This window comes from Chrysemys picta, chromosome 4 (genome assembly GCF_011386835.1).
Source record: "Chrysemys picta bellii isolate R12L10 chromosome 4, ASM1138683v2, whole genome shotgun sequence".
Classification (NCBI taxonomy): Eukaryota; Metazoa; Chordata; order Testudines; family Emydidae; genus Chrysemys; species Chrysemys picta.
In genome coordinates, this window is record NC_088794.1 from 109,234,950 (window position 1) to 109,253,195 (window position 18,246).

Genomic DNA, 18,246 nt, shown 5'->3' on the forward strand with positions numbered 1-18,246 from the left:
AGATTTTTCAATATCTATTTTCTGTCTATCAATTGTTGACTGGGGAGGGGGTGTTTGTATTAATTTCAGTGGAATATATGGGCCCAAAGAGTCAAAAGTGTTAATGTCACTGCCCAACATTAAATAGTGTTAAACAAGGTTTGGGGTTTGGTATACTGAAACATCAGCCTGCTTAGTACCATTGTAAATACCTTTTATTAAAAAAAATCTTTTAAAACTTTAATGAAAGTTTCTGATTTACAGGCAAAAACATGAGGCATCGAGTACAGCATTAGGAGGCCAATGAGGATTTGTTTACATTGTACAAATGTATTGTCTTGTTTCCTGAGGTAACAAGTGTCATTTCTCCCAAGTGTGAAATCTGTAGTAAAACATACTTTAACCTGTTTTTCTTTCCTCTTATTACCCTGTTTACACTGCAGTCAGTGGAAAACCACGTTGAGCTGAAACCAGGTCTCTGATATGGCTGTATTTATAATATAGACAGGGCCTTGCAGCGAAAAGACAAAATGTTGACATTGCGCTGCGCAAGAGACTAATCAAGACTTCCTGCCACGATTTGTAGGAAAGAATAGTATGTGAGGAAGCTGTCAATCTTATCAGCGTGTGGGGAAGTGTTAGCTATACAGCAACAATATTCATCTTTGTACGGTTTTATCTTTGGCTGAAGTGTGACAGGCTGTTACATCCTGCTTTGAATGCTTGCTGCTTGTAATAATGGTGGCTTTACACACTCCATCCCTCTTCAAGTGTAGTCTGAAGTATTCAGCCTAAACAGAATAGTAGTAATCACCTAAATACTGTGCAAGTGTAACTTGGAATACATACAAACATAATTCTACTGCTCAGTCAATTTTTCTACATCTTGTGGAGTACGTATTGTAGGAGGCGATATCAAAATTAGTTACAGCATGGGAGAATCAAATTCATAGTGGCCTTATATTATTTGTTCTTGCACATGAGACCAGCTACAGCCCTTCTCACCCTTTCCCATTTTAAGTGGTTTTTGTTCTCCCATGTAACATTTGGTATTTCTCTATCTGAACCTAGTAATGCTTTTTCTTCTACAAGCTTTAACTTTTTAGCATATGTTCACATCTTCAGCTTGCATTGCTTCTAGGGGTAGTAGGATCCTTTTTGTGTGAAGAGGTTTCTCTTACTATCTCTCAGATTCTGGTCCTTTCCTGACATCTGTCTTGTCAAGTTGGCTTCTGAGGTAGCTATCCTTCTGTTTTATAGCACCCACCTTCTTTATCTCTTAGGACCCTACTTACAACATAGTATGGAAATGGATGTGGATCCCTTAAGGTGGTTGTGACTGTAATTTGGACAGGCCCTTTATACAAAAAGAACAAAACCCTTTATTTCCCCTCTTTCATTTAAAAAAAATGAACTTTTGTGGACACGGTTAATAACATCAATTCTTTTTAAAGTTAGGGTGATATATCATAGCAACGATCTGTTTAGGGACTGGTCAGCCAATTGTCTCTTGAAAAGAGTAAAGATACTTTAGGTGGGCTCTGATACATTCCCCCAAATGTAACCTGTTCAACATACACCTAGATGCTAAGAGCTTTGAGTGGATGAGTGAAGGTTTGGGCAAAAACACATGGCAAGCCTACACTGTAAACAAATCCAAATAAAACTGATGCTGAGGAGTGTTGTTGACCCAGTTCACTGTGCAAGGTAAAATGACAATATGGCTTGGTTTTACACTCCGGGGGGAATTCTGCATCAAAAAAATAAAAATGCTGCACCCAGTTTTAAAATTCTGCAAAATTACTGATATTTTATTTTTCAAAATAACAATATAATCACACCACTTTCAATTATTTTGGTAATTTATTTCAAAATCCATGTCAGCATGTATTTCTGTAACAATACAGACAACACTAAAAGATTCAGGAAATGTGGGTTTACAGATTCATACTAGGCATATTAATACAGAACTGAGTAATAATTCATTTTAAACTATGGAACAGAACCATATTTCCCACCCCCCTCAGAAGCAGTGTAAAGGCTTGGGCTGAGGGAAGTAATTGCTGGGAAGGAGCCTGGGTGTGAACTTGAAGGGTTGTTGGGTATGGGTGGGAAAAGTATGGAACAGGTTTTGGGGGGGGCAGGGAGTGAGTGTAAGGGAGTTGGGGAGCTTCACCCATGCAGACCCCTGGCCTCTCCCATTCAGTCAAGGTGCATCTGCTCCTGTCCCCATATGTCTCTGTCCACATGTCCCTTCACTCCCACTCAGACACCCTCTCCCCCTATAGCTATGCACCCCATCCCCCTCTGCCCATGTGTCCCTGCCTCCATCAGTCAGCCCTCTCCCCCTGTCCTCCTGTGTGTCTATACCCCCACTCACCCCTCACCCTCTGCCCATGTGGCCCTGCACCTCCCTCCCCCCTGTGCTTCCACTACCATTCAGACCCTGCCCCAGTCTATCCTCCCCCACTAGCCCTTATGAGCCCTTGTCTGACCCCCCCCCCCCCCCCACGCTGTCTGTCTCCCCATATCCCCTGTTTCCTGACCTGGCCTGACAGGTGCTATGAATAAAGCATTGCAGGCTCTTTTTCTTCCCTATCCTAGTTAGGACTGGCCAGGAGTGGCTGCTGTGTTCTAGAACCACAGTGCCCTCTGGTGGGCAGAAGGCAGAACTGCAGCACCTTTTCAGCAGAAGCTATTTTCTGCAAAAAAAAAAAATTAAAAATATGCATAACACATGAAATAGGTGCTGTGGTGCAGCATTCCCCCAGGAGTATTTTTATTTATAACTCTGAGCTACAGTAATGATCTTGGCATTGTCAGCATAGTTCATATTCAATACATCAGATATGTAGTATCTTAGTAAACTTGACATGCAGTTCCTCAATTGAAAACACTACATTTTTGCCGTTTTATGTTATCCCTATGAGAGATCTTGTACAACTGTTCCTTTGTCTAAAAAAAAATAAAAAATTAAACTACCTGTATCAAAACTATGGACACTTTTGTGTTACCATTTTACATGCGAGCAGTCCTGCAATTGCAAGGGTGCTGTTTTCAAATAACTGTATGGAAGTGAACAGGTTACTCGAACTACCTATTTTGGTTCATTATAAACAATGATCAAAATCAATGTAATCTATAAACTGTTGAAAAGATAACATGTTTTCTGTTTTAGCAACGGAAGAAGATTCATATAACCATCTTCTCAACCAGAACTTTATATGCAAGAGTTTAGACTTAGAGTTGAATGCCCTTAATGAAAATTAAACTTACAAAGAAGGGATATATTGAACAGGAACAGTGAAGCACTGTACTTCTGTACAGGCCAATCCACAGAGACAAATGGTTCTTTATTTCTATTTTCAACTCAGAGCACAACTGTGGCTTTCTTACAATTTTATGGTTATCTCAAATCTCAGTTACTGCCACTAGACAGTGATTGTCAGGTCAAGACACTGGTGAAATCTTCCTACAGCAGCTCCTGCAGCAGCATGTGCAATAGGCATTTCCTAACCTACTGGGTATGTGAACCGGTCTTCAAATAGACATACACATCACTGTGCACAAATTGCTAGTTCAGTAGTGAAATGTAGGTGGCCTCTTGTCTTTTTATTTTTAATATAAGCTTTTGTTTTGGAATTAGAGTTTGTAATAAAGGCATCAAAACATGAGCTGAAAAGTGATAAGTAGGTAGGCTATGAAAAGATACCTCTTCCTTCTGGCAAGTGTAGTAGTTCACCATTATAAAGAAGCGCTTAGACTGTTGGGAGCTTGTTATAGGGGGAGGGAGAGGAAGTTATCTAGTGTTGGTTTAGTTCATAAACATGACCTGCAAATGAGAATACACTGAGTCTGACTTGCGTTGACTTCTCTATGATAAAGCAATTTAAAACTGGATCCTGTGAAATAATGGATCCGGAAAAGGGAGATGTGTAGGAGATAATGCTACAGTGCTGCCTCGACAGCCAAATTAAATTGCTGGCTCCACTATCTGTAATTCCTCCATGCACCCTCTTGGTGGGACCATGGTCCAGAGCCATACTCTTGTGAAACTTAGTTACACCAGACATGGGGAAGCTTGGTAAAAATGCTGCATCTATAGAAGTCAGTAGCAGCAACTCCTACACCCCTTCCCCAGGCAGAGCCTATTGTGCCCCTCCCTGCATCCTCTCTCCTCCCCTTCTTCCTCCCTCAGCACTCTGCCCTATTCTGCAGAAGGAGGATTTCTATTCTTTCTAATTTATAAAGGAGGCCTGACATTTTAAAGAAGCAAAAAGACCTAAACCAATGTTTTGGTTTTGCAGTTCACCTATTCATGGAGATTCTTGTAACTAGTGCATTGAAAGAACTACTAGAGAGAACTAGAGAACAAGGCAGCAGCACATTAAGTTGGTGAGTAGGTAATGTACAAAACTGGTTTACCTCTTTATACTCAGCTAGTGCTATAAGCATCTTGTGTTATTTTCATAGATTAGAGCAGCGGTTCTCAAACTGTGGGTTGGGACCCCATTTTAATGGGGTCGCCAGGGCTGGCTGAGACTTGCTGAAGCCCAACCCCCACTGTCTGGAGCTGAAGCCCAAGGGCAATGAAGTTTGAGAACCCCTGGATTAGAGATTTTTTTTATCTTTATCACAAAACCAATGACAAAGCCTCTTGTCACTGATGTGGTTAGTTAAAATACATAACTTTATATTTCTACTGAATTCAAACAGATGGCCAGGACAGCTGAGAATTTGCAAATAACAGACACCCTGAGAAAATTTTAGTCAGTAATGCCTAATGACCTAAAAGTAGGCACCTCCCAAAAATAAACACTTGGAGATAAATCATCTAGAATTTCAAGAGTGTGTCCTCAAGATTCTGGCAGCTGGAAGTCGTCAAGAATTTTATTTTAAAAGTGTAACTTTTGCAGCCTTTTATTTCTTGCCAACTCTAGAGCCTCAGTTAATATGACTAGGTACATGTTTTGTACATTTGTCTTATTTTTTTATTAGAGAAGCGAAAGTCCATTGAAGGACTTAGATTGATGGGTTTGACAAATCCAATTCTTCAAGTGCTAGTCCCTACATGTATTCTATGGTGGGTATCCATGTGCTCCAGGCACCTTAGACTGGAGAACTCTTGCAAGCAGTGTCCATTGATCTGTGCCTGTGCCTTTACTCTCCCCGTGCTCTGCTCCAAGCATATAAGGGGCAAAGCAGACCAATTACTTCTCCAGTTCCTCCTTACCACCGCATGGCCTGTGTTGGAATCTCCAGTGGCTGGAGCTTCTCCTTTCTTTGCATCCTTGTCTTCAAATCTGTAAATATTTCAAAGTTTTATATAGTTTTAGATCATTAGTGTAGATAGTATTAATAGTCTTATTAGGATAACTAGTGAATAGTTAGAATCTCTAATCTGGGGGAAATTTCCCACCTCCCTGGTACAGGAATTAGCTTATACCCAGAATTTCAGGCTTTGAAAACTCTGTTCGGTCACCACTCTTTCTTAGTCAGCAATGACCACCAGCACTGCCTTTACTGTCTCAGAGAAATGCGTATCTCCACGCAGTGCAGTATCTGTTTCCTTTTCCCCAGCCAGACCTGACAGGCGCAAGAACTCCAGCTTAAAAAGTACCATCTGGAGAAAGCTATGAGGCTTCAGTCAGACTCAGGCTGGGAGGACCTCCCTGTACATTGGCCAGAGTCATTGAGGAACACACTTCCTAACAGAAGGTCTGATGCAGAAGCGGGAAAGGGCAAAGCCAGAGACTGTTCTTTGGGGTTTCCCCATTAGAGTGAGGGATACTTTCATATGCACAAGAGCAGATCCCCCTTTAAGTCCACTTTGAAGCGGATAAATTCCTCCCTGAGCCTGTCCAAGTTGGGTGAGTCTTTGCACCCAAGTTCCAAGGACTTCAGATGTCCTAAGCCTCAGGAGTAGGATAAGAAGGCACAAAGGATCAAGGCCCTCCTGATACTGGACTTTGCATGGGCAGTAATGCCGCCTGTGGTACCATCCAGGTCAAGGGTCCAAGAACCACCAATAATGAGAAAGAGCACTAGATGGGAGACTCATATATTGATAGTACTGCAATGACTCCAAATGGATCTGCCAATCAAGAGTCTTCCCACATCAACTCTGATGGGAGAGGCAGACAAGACCCTGTGTGCCCCAGCGTGTGTAAATATATACACCACTCTGGAGGACATCTTTGTTCTCTCAGATCTGCAATCTCCCCTGTTGCTGGGACCGATCCTTACCAGGGAGATTTTGTCCTCATCAGGAGACATGGAATATGGGAAAATAAGTCTAGCCCCCATCCTGTCTACTAGCCAGGACTTTCCTTCAATGGAACTGACAGCACCACCAATTGAGCTGGATCTCACCGGCTTGTCATTGGGGAAAGCAGCTGTACTGGAGGAACCACCATCACCTCCACCAAGGGAGTTTAGTCCAGACAAGATATTGAGAGCTTCCTGGAACCAGCGTCATCCACCCAAACCAGGAGTTGCAGGATCTGTGCAATCTAATAGAGCGTCATATCACCCCTCCAAGACAGCAATCAATACTTCCTCCTGAAGTCATAGAGGAAAAGGGGAATGAGCCAGTTCCGCTGGTACCAATGGATCTCTCCTCATCGCCAGATGAGGTGGCTGCTCCGCTTCACCATGTCCTTTGGATGACCACAGAATTCCAGAAGCTCCTACAGAGGGAGATGGAAGAGCTCCAAATCTCCTTCTAGAGGTCCAGGACACACAGCATAAGCTCTTGGACATCCTTCAACCCATGAGATCCAGCCAGATAGCACTTCCAGTGAATGAAGACATACTGGAACCAGTAAGGGCTTCCTGGTATACACTGGCAACATGAGCCCCTATTCCCAAGAGGGCTGACAAGTGTTACTTTGTCTCAGCAAAGGGAGTAGAGTTTTTATTTACCCACCCTACACCAAACTCCCTGGTTGTTCAGGCTACCACTGTCATGTACTTCTGTACCAGATATGGACTGGTCACAGAGCTTCCTCATACACAGCAGATGTGTTCACCTAGTGGATGAACAGTATAATACAGTTTAGCATTCCATTACAGCCACAGAAAAATACAGGCAGCAACACCCAAGAACCATCCCCATTGATAAAAAGGCCAAATATCTGGACCTTCAGGAGGAAGGTATTTACATCTACAAGCCTCCATTTTAGAATAGCAGACTATCAAACGCTGTTGGCTAAATATGATTTTCTAAATTATTCAAAGCTCCTAGATTTGAAAGACAAATTACCACTGCAGGACAGGGCTCAGTTTCAGGGCCTTATTGATGAAGGCAAGCTGGTGACCAGAACTTCATTACAGGCAATGATCAATGCAGCCGATACAGCATCAAGATCAATGGCAACTGCCATTGTGATGGGCTGGGAATCATGGCTATACTCTTCCCAGTTTCCCAGTGATGGCCAGAACACTGTAGAGGACTTGCCCTTAGAGACCAGTCTTAAACAAAAAGACAGGTAAGTCTTTGCACTCACTAAAAGACTCTAGGGCAACCTTCCACTCCCTGGTATATATACACTGGCCCTGAAGATGAAATGCCATAAGCAAACCAAGGCCTGTGACGAAGCCATTTTACAATCCATGCCGTTACGAAGCACCTCGCAAATGACAGAAGATGCAAAAAACATGATACCCTCCTCTTTCCACTTCAACAACAACAACCCCAACCTCACCAGCCTGTTTAAAAGATACTTTTGATGAGATGCTCGGGAGTTGCAAACCAATATTGATGCCATCCCCACCTCATCCTCAGGTCTCCTTTCATGCCACCTAGCACTTTTTTCCTACAACCTGAAGGCAATAACAGTGGACAAGTGGGTGTTGGATATCATCCATTCCAACTATACCATTGAGTTTCTTTCCCTTTTCCCTCCAAAACCTCCTTCCCTGCCCTTTTCGGGAATCACTCCCAGGAGCTGACCCTCTTTCAAGAAATAGAATCTCTTCTCCAATGGGGAGCAGGAGCAGATACCTCTTTAACACCAGGGAAAAGGGGTGTATTCAAAATATTTTCTAGTTCCCAAGAAAGGAGGAGGATGGAGACCCATTCTCAACCTGCAATAACTCAATATTTTTATTTGCAAACAAAAATTCTGCTTGGATACACTGGCATTGATAAAACCAACTCTGGAAAAGGACACATGGTTCACAGCTCTTGATATGAAAGATACATACTTTCACATAATTCACCCTTCCCACAGAAGATTTCTCAGGTTTGTGGTGGCTTCCAACCACTATTAATACAGGGCACTCCCATTCTGTCTAGCAACACAACCCAAGGTCTTCACTAAAGTGTTTTCAGTAACAGCAGCACAGCTCAGAAGGGGCAGCTCCATCATCTTCCCATATTTAGATGACTGGCTTCTCACAGGAAAGACATGCCTAGAAATCCTGACATGGACCTTGTCACTGCTCCATCTCCCAGCATCCCTGGGAATCTGTGTAAACATGGAACAGTCTACCCTGATTCCGATGTAGACTACAGAATTAATAGGAGCAACCTTAGACTTAGTCAGGGTGAGGACTTATCTCCCTATGCACAATTATATAGCTTAATATTTTTAGATTCTTATTAATTGTATGTTTTTAGTATGTTAGAAAATCATGAATGATACATTGTTTATTTACAAAAAATAACTTTTTAGTCACGATTTGTATCAAGCTACATTAGGATGGTAAATGAAATTTAAACAAACACACAAAACAGAATATAAACTTTATTTTTATTAAACAAAAGAAGCCCTTTATACAGTACACGACCAGTTATGTCATACTTACAAAGCTTGACCTCAAAACTTAGCAGTTTTTTCTCCTGATTCTTCCTTTATATAGAAAAACAGCCTTTAACTCAAAGTTTTTGATAGAGGCACATGGAGTCAGCATATTTATTTTTTATTTAAATGTTATAAGAGATTATAGTAAGTTTAGACCTTAACATATTTTCTGTTAATTCAGATTTAATTTTAAACAGATTTATTTTTTAAAATAAAAATTTATTATAATTTAAATAGAAACATCAAAACTTTTTTTTTTAAATCTGATTTTTAAATTTTTTCAAACAAATTGTTTTTACCCACCCTGTACTCCTCCTCTGTGGCTTGCAAGCTTGGTTTTGAACAATATCTACATGAAGCAAACACAGCACAAACACCATAGTGACAATTCCCATCAAAGTGAGAGTCTCAACTGACTTGCTGGAAAGCTCCTGGACAAATGTGCATGGGTGTTCCTTTGCTGTCCCCGACAAGATGATAATTATAGACACCTCCTTATTCAGCTGGGGGGCCGTATTCTACATAAACAAGTAGGAAGGAGTAAGATTCATGTCCCTATGTATAGAAGCAGTCAACTTATGGAATTGGTGTATCAGGAATCACATCACCCTAACGCAGTGTACTTCCCAGGAGCTCAGAATTTGCTGGCAGACAGCCTCAGCAGGCATTTCATTGTCAATCACAAATGGGAGTTACACTGTTCTGTGGTAAACAGCATCTTCATTCAGTGGGGAACTCCCACTTTGTATCTGTTTGCCTCCCAGGAGAAGCAACATATATTGCTCCAAAGAAAACCAAGGCTGGTACTCCAGAGACAATGCTCTCCCTACTCCCTTGAACAAACCATTTGGACTATGCCTTTCCTTCTATTCCACTGCTACCTTGGGTTCTTTGGAAAATTCGACAGGACAGAGCACAAGTCATCCTCATCATGCCCAAATGTCCCATGCAGTTCTGGTTACCAAATCTCCTAGGAATATCAACCCATCCAACCATCAGCATTCAGCTCTTCCTGAATCTCTTGACTCAAGAGAACAGCAAGGTCAGTCACCTCACCCGGATGCTCTTCACCTCACTGCTTGGTATTTGGATGGATGTCAAACCTAAAACATTCCTGCTCTGAAGCTGTACAACCCATTCTCAATCATAGCAGAAAGGACTCCACCCAAAAATGTTATCTAGCCAAATGGAAGAGTTTCTCTCTCTGGACCCAGCAGAATCACGTGTCTCCAGAAACAGCAAGTATTCCCACTATCTTGGATTACCTCTTTAACCTCAAGATGATGGATCTTTCCCTTAGCTTGCTACAGGTTCACCTGGTGGCAATCAACAGGTCACCCACCAATACTATGACTCAACTCACCGAGTAATGTCTAGGTTCCTAAAAGGAGGGATAGGTGAACTTGGTGCCCTAATGGCAGACCCACCATACACAATATTCCATAAAGACACTTTCACTATGACTACACTCAAAATTGACCCGTAAGTGGTTTTGGAATTTCACATAAATCAGATTATCAATTTACCTGTGTTGTTCCCGAAGCTCCATGCTTCCAGCAAGGAGAAGAGACTTCATTCCCTCAATGTGAGGCGAGCATTGGCATTTTACCTGCAAAGGACAAAACAGATGAGAGAATGCTGTTGTGGAATGAATCTGAAAACAAGCTATTTCCTCCCAAAGAATTTCTAAATTAATCGCTGGGTGTATCCTGCTTTATCAGTTGGCACATCTGCCCCCTGACCACCCACATGGGATAAGGGCTCACTCTATGAAAGCACAAGCAGCCTCAGTAGCATCGCTTCCCAAGGCACCCTTGCTTGATATTTGCAAGGCAGCAAGATGGAGTTCCATCCACACATCTACAAGTCATTACGTCTTGGTCCAAGCCTTCTCTACTGATGCATCCTTTGGGACAGCAGTTCTACAAGCAGTCATACCACCTACATCCTTGCAAACTCCTCCTCTCTGAAGTGCTGCTCGTCAGTCACCCACTGTGTGGGAATACACATAGGGACCAGTACTGAAAGAAGAGAGAATGTACATACCCTCTTATAACTGGAGTTCTTCCAGATGTGTGGTCCCTATCTGTATTCCACTACCTTCCCTCCTTCCTCTCTGCTTTGGATTATGTCTGGATTCACGGTAGAGAAGGACCTGGCGAAGCGGTTGGTCTGCACTGTCTGTTATGCCCTCAGAGCAGAGAATGAGGAGAGCAAGGTGCAGGCATGGACCAGTGGATGCTTCTTGCAAGAATTTCCAGACTCAGGCATGAAGCACATGCATACGAACAGTGGAACACAGATAGGGATCAGACATCTTGAAGAACAACCATTACAATCGGGTAAACTTCCCTTTTTCACTCTCTTTACAAATGGGTAGAGTACACGCAGCTCTTATGTGAGCTTCGATCTCAAAGGATGAAAGAGTAACTCAGTCCATGACATTCATTTTTTAGCCTTTTTGCTGAGATCGCCAACACAGGAAGCAGTTGTAATGGTGGACAGACACCTGTTCATTAGCAACTGGATAATTAATTCATGTAGGCAACAAAACAGCTATTAAAGGGCATGGGTGCAGGCAAGCATTTGGCATGATGTTGAATTCTTAATTTCCTAGTAGCAGCCTTTCTACTCTTCATTAGGACTTTCAATACACTGCTAAATTAAAACACACTAACCTCCTGTGTTAGTGGGCATGTTGGTGGGAAGGCCAGGCACAATGCTACTGTACAAGGGCTACGGTTATAGTACTGGCAGGGGGCAGCAAACTGGCTGCTGACACCATCTGCTGAGCACAGCCAGGGCTTAAATTCTCAGAGATTATTTCCCGGAGGCTCCCCCCTCTACTGCCTCATTCGGGGTTCCTGACTTCAGCTGTGGGGTGAGAGTCTTAGGGTTTTAGCATGAGGGGGAGAGGAGCACTGGGGCTCAGGGCTTCAGCCCCATGGGAGGCAGTGGGGCTCCTGCAGGTTTGAAAATATTTACCAGAGCTCCGCTCCAGACAGCTCCAGCTGAATTTAAGCCATGAGCATAGCTAATACTTCTTTTGTTAGCACTGACCTAACTAGGATTTAAACTGGCAACATAGAGGTGAAGTCATTTTTATTTTCCTATATAGTGCTCATCGTAGCGTTTCTGTTCAGTTTTATCTGAACAAAAACACTAGGGATTTTTATACTTTTCTTATCTGAAAGTCTAGGGAGCACTTCACAGTTGCTGTAAATATAATAATTTGGGGTTTTCTTTCTTTCACTAATTCAGTTTTACTCTCCTAGGTCACTAGAAGTGGGTTCCGTGGAATAATACATCTTTAAAAAGGCGATAATAGCTCTTTTTAGAATTCACAACCAATCATTATGACCTAAATGGACCTCTGTTGTTGAATGCTCTACAATCCTATCCATTATTGCCAGCAGAAATGCAGTCTTCCACCTAAGGTTATAGATATTGAAGAAAATTGTCAAGTTTCTATCTCCTGCACCATTTCAAGCTGTTGTTCCATTTTTGTTTATTTGTTTACTCTTACAATGTACCCTTCTACAAAGCTTATGTAGGTTTGTATTACAGTTGGGGTCCTTGCCACATGTAATGAAGATAACTGTCTCTAAATGTAGATAACACAGCCCTTGTACTCTTCTCCCCTGCCCACACATGAATTCTGTACAGTATGTGTGTGTGTAGGGAGTCAGAGTTCTCCAGCCTCTCTTGCCTTTGTAGTAGTGGTGGTTGCAGCAGCTATGCTCTTGCTTAAACCATCCTGTCTCAGTTACAGGGCTAGCTGCACCTCTTTTGCCTGCCTGGTCTCTTTACATGCTCCCCCTCAGGTGTCAGGTTTCGTACCTTTACCAGTCCTGGGTGCAGAATTCCATAATTCTCCCCCCTCCTAGACTGGGCAGTGGGCTACAGTACTCTGTGTATCAACAGTGCTTACCCAGTATCTCCATCTGAGGTTGGCACCTGTGATTCTTCTCTGTGGAAGTCTCTGACCAGTGGTATATATGATCATGCAGCATTCTGAAAACCACAGTATTTATTTTAGCAGTGGGAATAAAGCCTTTAAAGAAAAAAGATTTTAAAACAACAAATGGTCTAACCACCCATGTCAATCTTACCTAAATTCTTACTATTCCCTACTTGTAAGCTAGGCAGGCCTAATTTCTTCAGACACTGCTAGTGGGATTTCTGTGTCTGTCTGGTTCCCCTCTATAACACCGGCTTCTCTCTCTTGAAAGAAGAACTCATTTAATCCTCCCAGAACTCTTTTGTTCTTCTTTATTCACAGGCTTTTCTGTCCTGATCCAAACCAATGTTGTAGGCTCAGGGCCGGTGCTACTATTAAGGGGAAATAGGCGGTTGCCTAGGGCGCCAAGATTTGGGGGCACCAAAAAGCGCTGCCCCCAATTTTTTTTTACAGCATTCCTCCCCGAGCGCGCAGTCGCCGCTCCACTTCTCCTGCCTCCCAGGCTTGCAGCGCCAATCAGCTGTTTGGCACCGCAAGCCTGGGAGGAGAATTAGAGCGGGGGCGGCGTGCTCAGGGAGGAGGCGGAGCAGAGGTGAGCTGGGGTGGGGAGGTGCCGCAAGGCTCCCTGGGCCGGGGGTGTGGGGAGTTGCCGCAGGGGTGCCTCAGGGCGGGGGTGGGAACTGCTGCAGGGCTCCCCACCTCAGCTCACCTCTGCTATGCCCCCTCCCCGAGCACGCCGTTGCTGCTCCACTTCTCCCACCTCCCAGGCTTGCGGCGCTAATCAGCTGTTTGGCACCACAAGCCTGGGAAGGGAGGAGAATTAGAGTGGGGGCGGCGTGCTCGGGGAGGAGGCGGAGCAGAGGTGAGCTGGGGTGGGGAGCTGCCGCACGGCTCCCCAGGGGAGGGAGCTACTGCGCCTCAGGGCAGAGGGAGGGGGAGCTGCTGCGGGAGGGGTGGGGAGCTGCCGCAGGGCTGGAGGGGGGGGGTGCAAGGTGGAAGTTTCGCCTAGGGCGCAAAGCTTCCTTGCACGGCCGGCTTTAGGAAGTGCGGGGCCCGATTCCAACAGTTTTGACGGGGCCCCGACAGGGATGACTTAAAAAAAAAAAAAAAACATGTAAAAAACCCACGTGGGGCTTGTACTCACCGGGCCGCACTCCTAGTCTTTGGCAGCAGATCCTTCATTCGCTCCAGGTCTTTGGCGGCACTGAAGGACCCGCCGCCAAAGTGCCGCTAAAGATCCGGAGTGAGTGAAGGACCCGCCGCCAAAGTGCTGCCAAAGACCCAGAGCACTGTCGGGTGAGTAAAAATTAAAAAGCGCCTCTAGCCAGGGAAGGGATTCTCTGCCACTTGTCCCCCACTCTGGGCAGCCCTGCCACTGGGCGTGGGGCCCTCTTAGGCGCGGGGCCCAATTCGGGGGAATTGGTGGAATTGGCCTAAAGCCGGCCCTGCTTCCTTGCACTGGCCCTGCATATCACAATCATATCACAGTGGTAAAACATGGAGGTTCCAGGGTGTTACTTTGAAGTACCGAGTGTCAACAGTCTGTCAGTGCTCAGCTGATGCCTATAGACTTGACAAGAGCTGGCACCAGGTTTACCAGTGTCACAAGGAGTTCTGGTCTCTTTGAGTGGAAGTGGGTACAGTAGATGCTCATTAGTAGCAACATATCTGTTCCCCATTTGCTATGTTCCTCCTAAGCAACTGTTGCTGTTATGGGGAGTGTCATCTGACCAAGGGCAGCCTGCTTTTTCTGATAAGTAAACAGTTACAGTATATTAATTATTATTGCTACTGTATTACATTAGTATACCCACTCTACATTTTAAACATATGCTCTGTTCTGCATTTGTAGTCTACTACCATATTGTATCAAGAACATGGTATTGAGTTAATGTTCTAAAAATATCGAGTTTTATTTTTTTGTTTTAAGACCAATCAAACATCAACGATGACAACAAACACAACCTCTTGCTCTTATTTGTAAACATTTTTTGTACTTGTGCTTAACTATAATACTTCGTATGCACTGTAAGTTGCCCTGGATAAGGGCATCTGCTAAGAAAATAAATAACAATGCTGTAATCACCTAAATTAAAATATGATTCCACATCAAAGTGTATTCTACTTATAGAGGGGTCTGGCTGTGAAGGTGGGTGGTAGTGACTTCAGGTGGTCCAGCTGTGGGTGTGGGTGGCCTGGCTACAGAGGTGGGTGTCTGGCGGCAGAGGTCCTGGCTTTGGGGGTAGGTGGGCGTCTGGCTGCTTCTGGTTGTTGGGGTGGCAGCAGGGGTCCTGGCTGTGGGGGTGGGTGGCCTATCTATTGGGGGTGGGTCTCTGGCGGTGGTGGCCCAGTTATGGGGGTGTCTCTGGCGGCGGAGGGGCCCGGCTATGGGGGGGGGGGTGTCTCTGGCGGCGGAGGGGCCCGGCTGTGGGGGGGGGTGGGTCCTGGCTGTGCAGTTGGGCGATATCTGGGGTTGCGGGACTCTCCGCCACAGGAGGTGCCAGGCCCAGCCGGTTGCTTGGCAACGGCCTCTCCACCCGCCCTTGCGCTCCGGGGGTGCGTGCGGCGGGCGGGGCCGCTCGTGACCTCACTTCCCAGGGCCCGGCGGAGTCTGGCTCGGCCTGTGCCGCCGCTTCTGTGGTCTGGCGGGGGCATGGAGCAGGGTCTCTCCGCTATCACCCTGTACTGCGCCTCCCCAGCCGGGACCGCACCCGCCGTTGCCCCCCGCGCCATGGAGCAGGAGCAGGTGAGACCGGCTTCCCCAGGGGCTGGGGCACCGCCTGAGCCTTCATCCCCCGCCCCGTACAAGGGAGGGGCCGGGCTGGGCTGGGTCGGGCCGGGACACGGTGACCCAACACCATCCATGGGGGGACTGGCCGGAGCCTATTCTCTGTTCTTCCGAGGGCTAGTGGGGCAGCTGCTGCCCACCGCAGAGAGGCTTCCCGGCCCCTAGGGGAACAACGGGGGGTGACGTGGGTCCGTAGCTAAAGCAGGAGTTTGGGGGTCAGGACTCCTGGGTTCTTTTTCCAGCGCTTCCTGTGGGTGGTCCTCAGCAAATCACTTTTCCACGGCTTAATGCCCTGCCTGTGCTACCACAGGGTAGTGATTCCCTGTCCCCCAGGACTGGCGTGAGGCTGGGGTCATCAATGTTTGTAAATTGGTTGGAGAGTCTTGGGTAGAAGATCCTACATAACTACAAATTTTTTGTTTATTTCGATGGTAATAATAGCCCCCTAAACTCTAGACCTTACTTGCCTCTTCCCGTGGCTCAAAATAGTTGTCAAATATATATAGACACAACATTGTTTTACCTTGTAATGTATAGCTTGAAGGCCCTTTCCTCTGGCTTCTCCTCCCACCTTTAGAAAATTGGACCTCTTTCCATAAATCACTGCTTCAGTAACTGCATGATTGACTTGAAATATGGCTGCCCACTTTTGTCAAGGCTTATTTGTAACCCTACAGGTGATGGTTCTGTAGAGTTTAATACCTGATGGCAAGTGGTTCCTCTCAAGTGGTTGGTAGGGTCGGATTGAGGGCAAAAAATGTCTCTTGGACTTTGGCTTAAGTGTGAGAAGCTCAGTATTTCTTCCTAGCTTACATCTTGTTTTCTTGCTTGCCAAAGCAGCACAACCATTTACTACAATGCCTGTCATGATTTTTTTTTTCAAATAGAGCTTTAATTTGTTTTCATTCCATTTAGGTTGTGAACAAAAACTTTTTTCTGGCAAAACTAGCTGTGTACAGTGTAGCTGGGTGAGGGTGTGCAAGTGAAGTCAATGTAGTTTTAGTATGTGGCTTTGGTTTAATGATAACTGACTGGTGAGATAGTGTGTCTTGTCAATTTTTTTTAATCTCTTACAACAGGGGGCAGCAGCATCGTGGAGGTGGTGGCCCCAAGTGATACCTGATTCACAGGCCTTATCTTGCAAGCCCTCCAATGTAGAATTCCCAGTGAATTCATTAAGAGTTCTGCACGTGGAAGGTTTTGCAGAATCCAGGCTCATGAATAGCATTGGGGAAATTGGAAGCTTACTAGGTTCTTACCTGTCTCAGATTTTATACTAGAATATTAATCACTTCATTTGTTCAGAAGTTTAAACACTTCAAACATATCTGCACTGGCCCAGATTTCTTGTGCTTCACTTAGTAAATAATGTCTGTTACAAATGAGTTTGATACATTTTAAATTCAGACAAGTTTCAGCTTTCAGCAAGTTGTGGTGCTAACTTGGCAAGTGTATTGAGATATAGCCATCTTACATATAAGGGACATTACTTCTTAAAAATAGTCTTTAACCTGACAAATTTCCTTACCTCTGCTACTAGTGACATCTGAGATGACCAAAAGTGAACATTAAAAACCCCCCAAAAGTAATATGCTCTTTCACTACTTCATGCTTTGTTTACTTTTTGCATTTCACAGAGTTTCGCTTTTATAGCCAGTCTCAGGCTGTTTTCAGTTATTGTGTTTTGGTGGTTGCTGCCCTCAGTAGAACACTTTTTAATATTTCAACTGAATTTAATAAAGGTGCAAACCTCCCCCCAAAAACCCAACAACAAAAGAAAATAGGATCAATAAAGGCATTAGGAGGCAGTGTGTATGGAAATATTTCTCACTAAAGCCTGCCTACTTTTTCAGTGCTTCTTTAAGCTCCCTGATCTTTATTTTACTCTCATTTTAGATCTTTTGTCCTATACTGAGGCTTGTGTAAGTTGACAAGTTTTACCTGAAACAAAGTAAGGACATCGTTTGGTATAGAATTTTAGGGGACTTCTGATCTGAACAAGTGATGAGGCTAATGGATTGAAAAGATTGATGCACAGCCCTGGTTTCCATATTACTTTTTTCTCTTGGCATTTTTCTTTAAGTATGTGAATTGAGTACATGTGAAACTGAGGAGGTCTTGTAGCACTGTCTTAGGTCAGTCATACTATAGCAAGCATAGCAGCTCTGTCAGAGCACCCAAGTCCGCTATTATTATATTTGTGTTCCAGTAACACCTAGGACCCCTTCACGGATCCTGGCCCTATTGTGCTAGGCACTGTACAAGCCCAGAACAAAAACTCCCTGCCCCAAATAGCTTACAATCTAGTATAAGACAGGAGACAGATGGATACAGACAGGACCACAAGGAAACAATGAGACTGTATTGGCCAGCATAATAGGCAACAGTTTCAGTGTGTCAGGAGCCTAACCATTGTCCAGATTTGTGCAGGTGTCCTATTAAAGGAGGGATTTGAAAGAGCACAATGAAGTAGCTTCACAGATGTTTACGAGAGGCTGCTCCCAATTTTGTGGGATAGCATGGGAGAGAGCACAAAGGTACTTGTTTGCAAGAAGTAAGGTGGTGAAGGCTGACAGAGCAGAGATGGGAGTTGACATCTTAATAAAGCATGTGAGAGATAATAAGGGATAGGTTGAGAAGGGCCTTGAAGCTGAAGACAAATAATGTGATTTGATGGAGAAGGGGGAGCCAGTGGTTGGATGCAGAGAGTG

At 44.5% G+C, this 18,246-nt stretch overlaps 1 protein-coding gene across 2 annotated transcripts in view; it reads left to right on the top strand.

Annotated features, from left to right (window-relative positions):
- LOC101949882 (signal recognition particle subunit SRP54) overlaps positions 1–18,246 on the top strand; it is an 83,926-nt gene that overhangs the window by 31,434 nt on the left and 34,246 nt on the right. Inside the window, exon 1 of one of the 2 annotated variants that reach the window (XM_005285343.3) lies at positions 15,298–15,493. The exons of the other annotated variant lie outside the window; for it this stretch is intronic. Coding sequence (XP_005285400.2) covers positions 15,401–15,493 — 93 coding nt within the window. The 5' untranslated portion in view covers positions 15,298–15,400. Of the gene's footprint in view, positions 1–15,297; positions 15,494–18,246 lie in introns of those variants that run through there. 2 annotated transcript variants of the gene reach the window in all.